A 6,000-nucleotide genomic window follows, 5' to 3' on the forward strand; every position below is an offset into this window, starting at 1 on the left:
AGGTCGTGCATAATGCTAGAGATGTTTTGAAACAAAATAAAATATTCACCCAATTATAATTACATTCTCGGCCACCTCTGAAACCTTTACTTCAGATAACATTCAGCGTCAAGGATTAGGCTATGTGCAACTTCAATTACCAATTAATTTGCAGTGCACCTAAAGATTATAGCCTTATTTTTAACATCTAGGTAAACCAGTAAAAATGATGCACTTCTAAATATACCAACTCATCACTGTTCTATGTTGTTTTGTAGGATATGATATGACAACTATGAGTAAGATATTGGTCAATTTTCCTTGCATTTAGATTGAGTTAATAAACAGGTCTGGTATTATAACTGTGCACATTCCTCAGGTCAGTATTAAGAGCAAAATGAATGGAGAGAATACCATCCAACTTGCGGAAAAATATCAATAGAATAAATGCATAGTCAAAGTTGAAGAAATGCAATCTTCCCAGAACTGTGTCAAAGGGGAGACTTATGCAAACTAGCAGTTAAGGAAATATAGAAACAGGGCCATGTTTATATCATCTAAATGTGTGTGAAAATGCTCTATTCAGTGCCTCAATCTATGAAACAACGTATTTTCCACATACTGCATGATTTACAGGTTCCCTTCACACATGATGAGAGGTAACTGTTCAAGCTCCAACTTCTCAATTCACTTCTTGAATCATATGAATGTGTCCTAGTATCACCTGCATTTGTGTGTTCTTGTTCCTCAAAAATCCATCGAGATACATGTTATTTTGGAGCTCCAACTGTGGGGGGTGGCTCTTTCATAATAAAGTCATTTCTGTTTCTCTATCATGATGATTATGTCACATTCTACTCTGCATATTACAGAAACACATTTTTATTTCTATGTTTGCAGAAAGTTGGTCATTATCTACAATTCAACCACCTGGCACAATCCATCTTCTGTCCAAATTCTCAGGCTGCCAATGAGTCCAATAAGCTTTACTGACTAAAGTTGGAAGCTCACAGTTACCTTATGGTTTACAAAACATAAATATCCATATAGAGTTTTTGGTAGAAACAGAGCTAACTTGCTTCAATTGGCAAGATGGCATAGCCCACTACACATTTAATCCTTAAGGTGCAATGATGACCTATTTCTGAACCTTCTCAATATGGTTTTCAATGTTTGCCAATTTAAGCTTTTTGTTAAATTATGTTATTGATTGACAAACCACTTAATAATTCTTTCCTTTAAGTATCAGGAAAAGGTGGATCTATATTATTATTGTTTTGGCATAAGATATAGGGAAGAGGACAAAGCAGCTGAGAGCATCCCAATAGTAGTTGTAGCAGCTGTTGATTTAGTGCTCAATATTTTTAACAATATTGCACCAATAGTTATGACTTTAAAGTTGTAGTTTGATGATAGAGTACCCATAATTGAATGATATGCATTCCTCAGATCTCACAAGCAACAAGTTATTTGATCCACCTCAGCACACCAATTATACATGGCTTGGTGCACAAGTATTGATCTCACTTGTATGGGGCCTTTATTAGACACCTTGGCAAAAAAACATGTTGGTGTGGCATCATATTTGATGATGTGACTTTGAAACCTTAGTTATAAGCATCAGAGTTGTCAAGTAAGTTGATGTAAAAAATTAAGAGTGATTTTAAACTTCACATAAAATTTTGAGAAGCATGAAATTAAGGTGCTCAACTAATTAGTCATCTTCCCTAGTGATTAAGCTCTCAATGAACCAGTGCATGCTTATATTATATTAAGGGGGTCTATTAGAACTTAATTGTATTGTCATGACAAAATACCGTTGGCAAATACTTTCTACTAACCATTTTAAGCCAACACTTATTCAGGCAGGTGAGCAACCTAATAACCAGCTTAAGCCAGCACCTAATCTGGCACTGAAAACCATCAGTGGGCCTACTGGATTTTTAACATTTGAAGGGGCGCACCTTCCAGCTGTCCTCCAATGACAATAATGTATCTTCTGTTGAAGGAATTATATTTACCGAGCTTTGTAAATGAACATTCATTGGCCTGAATTTCTAATAGAGCACTGAGAGCTAAAAAAAATGGAATAACGTGAAAAAATTGAGCCCAAACCGTTGTCAGTTAATAAGCTAGGAATACCCAATATACTTCTAATCTTTTAAATGCAGTCAAGCATGATATTTTTTATAGGCTAAACTTTTGAAGTTATCAACCATGGCTGGTGCACACAACTAAAAATGCACAGCGAGATTACAATACAACACGGGTATGCAACTCCAGTTAATTGACATGAAAGTTGAAAACCATCCTCTAAACTCTTAAATCCTTTGGCCAAGTTGGGCTCGTAGGTTTGAAATATGAAGAATGTCGATCAAAATAAGGTAAGTGCCATCATAAATCCAAAATTGAAAGCGATACCCAAGACAATAAAAGGGCCTAAATCAGAATCTCAACGATATAATGAATGTGGTACACCATTTCAGAGAGTAAAAGCACAATGAAAAAGTTAACAAATTAAGAGGCAGCAAATTAAAAATCAAATTTGGCTCACCAATAATAGGGAGGGACTTGAACTCTGAAGCCATCTATGCTGCTCTTCTCTTCTGTTATTCTTTCTCGCCACTGGTTTTCTTACGTTAGATAATGAGATTAACTAAAATGATGTGCAGCTACAAAATCAAATGACGCTCTGTAATTATCGACAAAGAGCACAAAAAATACAATTTCAAGAGACTGAATCACCACTTGGCAGAAGAATCTTATTAGCTTTTCCAATAGATCCCTTCGCAATGGTTGCTCTCCGTGGGTTACACGTGACAAGCTGCAAAAGTTCGAAACAAATTACAAAACGTATTTGGTCAGTGTTTTAGGAATGGGGGTTTTTGTGTAACTTTGCTATCTTCATTCTCTTTGATTAATTAATTTAGAATTAAACATGCTTTTGTACATGCAACATGCAACGTGTTCATAGGAGATGAGATTTACGAAAAAAAAAGTACAATGAACATTAATGATGTAAATATAAATTTTTTTAAAGTAAAAATAAAAAAATAAAAAGATTAAAGATTAAAACATAGATATAAAATTTAAAATATTTAAGAAATTTAAATATTGTTTAAGAAACGTGTTAATAATTTCAAGATTTTACAATTAAATTAAATTAAATTAATTATATATTGAAAACTAATTATTTTAAAAAAATCTATCAAAAAAATTATTGCAAAAAATTAATAAGAGAAATACAAAAAAATATATATATATATCAACATATTTAACAAAAAACTAAACTAATATAAAAAAATAATTTAAAGTAATTTAAAAAATTAAAAGTTTAATAAATGGAGATCACAAGTAATCATTTTTTAAAAGTGGATATTTAAAATATAATCTTATGTGAACAAATTAAATTATTAATAATTTTTAATTTAAATAACATAATATTTACTAAAATCTTTTAAATAGATTAATAAATATTATTTATTTAAATTAAATTTATTAAATATGAAAAAAAAGCATTTAAAAAAACTCATTGACTAAATAAACTATAGAAAATAAAAAATAATATTTTAAAAAAAAACTAATATAAAAAATAAAATTAAAATAATTTAAAAATTAAAATCTAAATCAATTTTAAAAATCAAAAGTTAAATGAATAGATCACAACATGAGCTAATGTGGAGATCACAACTAGTAAATAGTAAAAGAAAAACAATAGTTAAAAGTGGAGATAACAATTAATAAATATCAAAACAAGAGCTAAAAGTGGAGGAAAATTAAAACTCGCTGGTAAATAATTAACGAGAAGTATTTTCAATTTTTCAGCAAAATTGACAACTTTTCTTACCAACTTGCAAATTTTTTGTCAAAATTTTAATTTTTGGGAACCCACAAATAGTCTATCGGCTATATATATATATATATAATTAATTCATTTTTAAAGGATGCATAGTGTATATAATTAGGTTATAGTCAAAGTGACAATACTAAGATGTAGGTTTCGTGGGAGAAATTAAAAAAAATCAAAGATTTGAAATTAGTTTTTGTTCTTAACTCATTGGTAATCTTGGTAATCTGCATACATTAACATTATCACATAACATTTTAAAACAAATTACAATTATAAAGGAAGGGGCACATATTTATTTGCCAAAACATAGTAGCACCAAATTTTGGAATCTAAAAAAAAATACTTAGATTAATAATTATAAAGCACACAATCCAAGAATAGCACTGCTCCAACTTATGTAGTATTTATTAGTGTCTTTTGACAAACAAGAATTAAATGATAATCATATATTTAATAAGCATAGTGCCAACAAAGACTCGCATTGACATAATCTTTTTGAGTTGATTAGAAATCTACAATCTACTCAATTTTAGTTAAGTCTATTTTCATAAACATATTAATTTATTTAAATAAATAAACATCTGACATAAAATATCAATAGAAACAATCTAAATAAAACTATGGTTGTGGGTTTACAACATCACCTTTGAAATTGATGTTGGAAACTCATAGCAACTCTGAAATCATACTACCTCTAAAATGGTTGTTCATAAAATAGATAATTAATTAGTAGAAAGAAGTATATGCCTCTAAAATCATATTGCCTCAAAAATGTTTGTTGATTTTTTTAAAAAAAGAACAAAGATTTTTCTAAATCTTATGAATCTTTAATTTTTTTAATCATTTGTCTTCTTCAAAGTGGAAGGGATAAGCTTTAGGAAGAGAAAAAAAGGGTAGTTTTATCATCCACAAATTTTAATAATAAATAAGACAAAACATATCATTGTATGCATTTGTTAAAAAATGATTATTTAAAAATCAACCAATATGTTTTGATTCTTATTGGTGGATGCTTTGACTTTTAAAAATGTGACTAATTAATTGTGAAGGTTGATTGATTGATGCTTTAATATTTAATTGGTCTAAATGATTACATTAAGTTGATTGTTACAACAGAAACTAATAAGTTTTAAAATTGAATGTTATTGTGTTGATTAATATTTGTGTGATTTCAAAAATATATATTTATTATTTAAAAATAGTTTAAATAGGAAAATTAAAATATTTGTAAAAATGTTAAATGATTTAAGAACTTATGATATGAATAATAAACTTATTTTAGATTATTAGTTCTCCCTAGGTAGGCTACTATTGTTTTCCTTTAATCTATTTTTTTCTAGTGAACCAAACAAATTTTAAAAAATATAGAATATGTTTGCATAGTTTAAAGTATGAACATTTTAGTTTTAAATAATTAAAATAATAGTATTTATTTGCAACCCTATTAGAGTTGTAGCTATACTGACGAAAAAAATGACATGGGCTATGCCTCACCTTATATATAGTATTCATGCTCCAACGACCATGTCTCATTCCCATATATAACACGATAAACAAAGAGTTGACGAATGAAGTTAACGGAAGTTTTGGTCATTTTCATATGTGGGGCTTTTTAGAGTTTCCTACACAACATAATTTTAAATCCTTATCCCACCCATAATTTGAAATTATCCTGCCCATCAATTGCTATTTTTTTGTTTATTTCTATAAAAACATGATGCTCGAAAGAGAGGATGTTACACATGTTGAAATGGAAGAAGATGCATGGGTATCCAATGCCTTTTACTGTATCACAGACACTACCAACAACTATTATACATAGGTATTTTCAAGTTCAATTCATTTTGAAGATTACAATTTAAATTATTTTTGTCTAATTATGAACAACTATTATTATTCAGAATGTGATTCATTCAAGTTGGGGACAAGGAGTGTAGCTATCTAAAGGTCCTCAGGGTTTTATTAAAGAAAAGGAATCTCCAAGTGGAAATGCTATGTAACATTTTGTGAATAAAAAGTTATCTTGTAAGGTCATTTGTGTCTAGATGGAGTCATAATTCATATGGGTTTATTATAGAAGATCAAATCTTTTGAAACCTTACAATTTGAGAAGCTCTTTTTGTTCTATTATATTCAAAAATTATTATTATATGGATTATAATTAGTACATT

The 6,000-nt window shown here is 29.0% G+C and overlaps 1 protein-coding gene across 2 annotated transcripts in view; it reads right to left on the reverse strand.

The window, feature by feature from the left end:
• The window catches only part of LOC149557544 (2-oxoglutarate (2OG) and Fe(II)-dependent oxygenase superfamily protein), a 116,862-nt gene extending 113,968 nt beyond the window's left edge, over positions 1–2,894 (reverse strand). Inside the window, exon 1 of one of the 2 annotated variants that reach the window (XM_089832184.1) lies at positions 2,534–2,894. In XM_089832184.1, the coding sequence (XP_089688310.1) occupies positions 2,534–2,567 (34 nt within the window). In that variant the 5' untranslated portion in view covers positions 2,568–2,894. The remainder of the gene's footprint in view (positions 1–2,533) is intronic. The other variant, XM_089832183.1, reaches the window with a different exon arrangement.
• Positions 2,895–6,000: the final 3,106 nt, after the last annotated feature.

The sequence above is a fragment of the Cupressus sempervirens genome, chromosome 5 (assembly GCF_028749045.1).
Source record: "Cupressus sempervirens isolate cs-2001-9-10 chromosome 5, ASM2874904v1, whole genome shotgun sequence".
Taxonomy (NCBI): domain Eukaryota; kingdom Viridiplantae; phylum Streptophyta; class Pinopsida; order Cupressales; family Cupressaceae; genus Cupressus; species Cupressus sempervirens.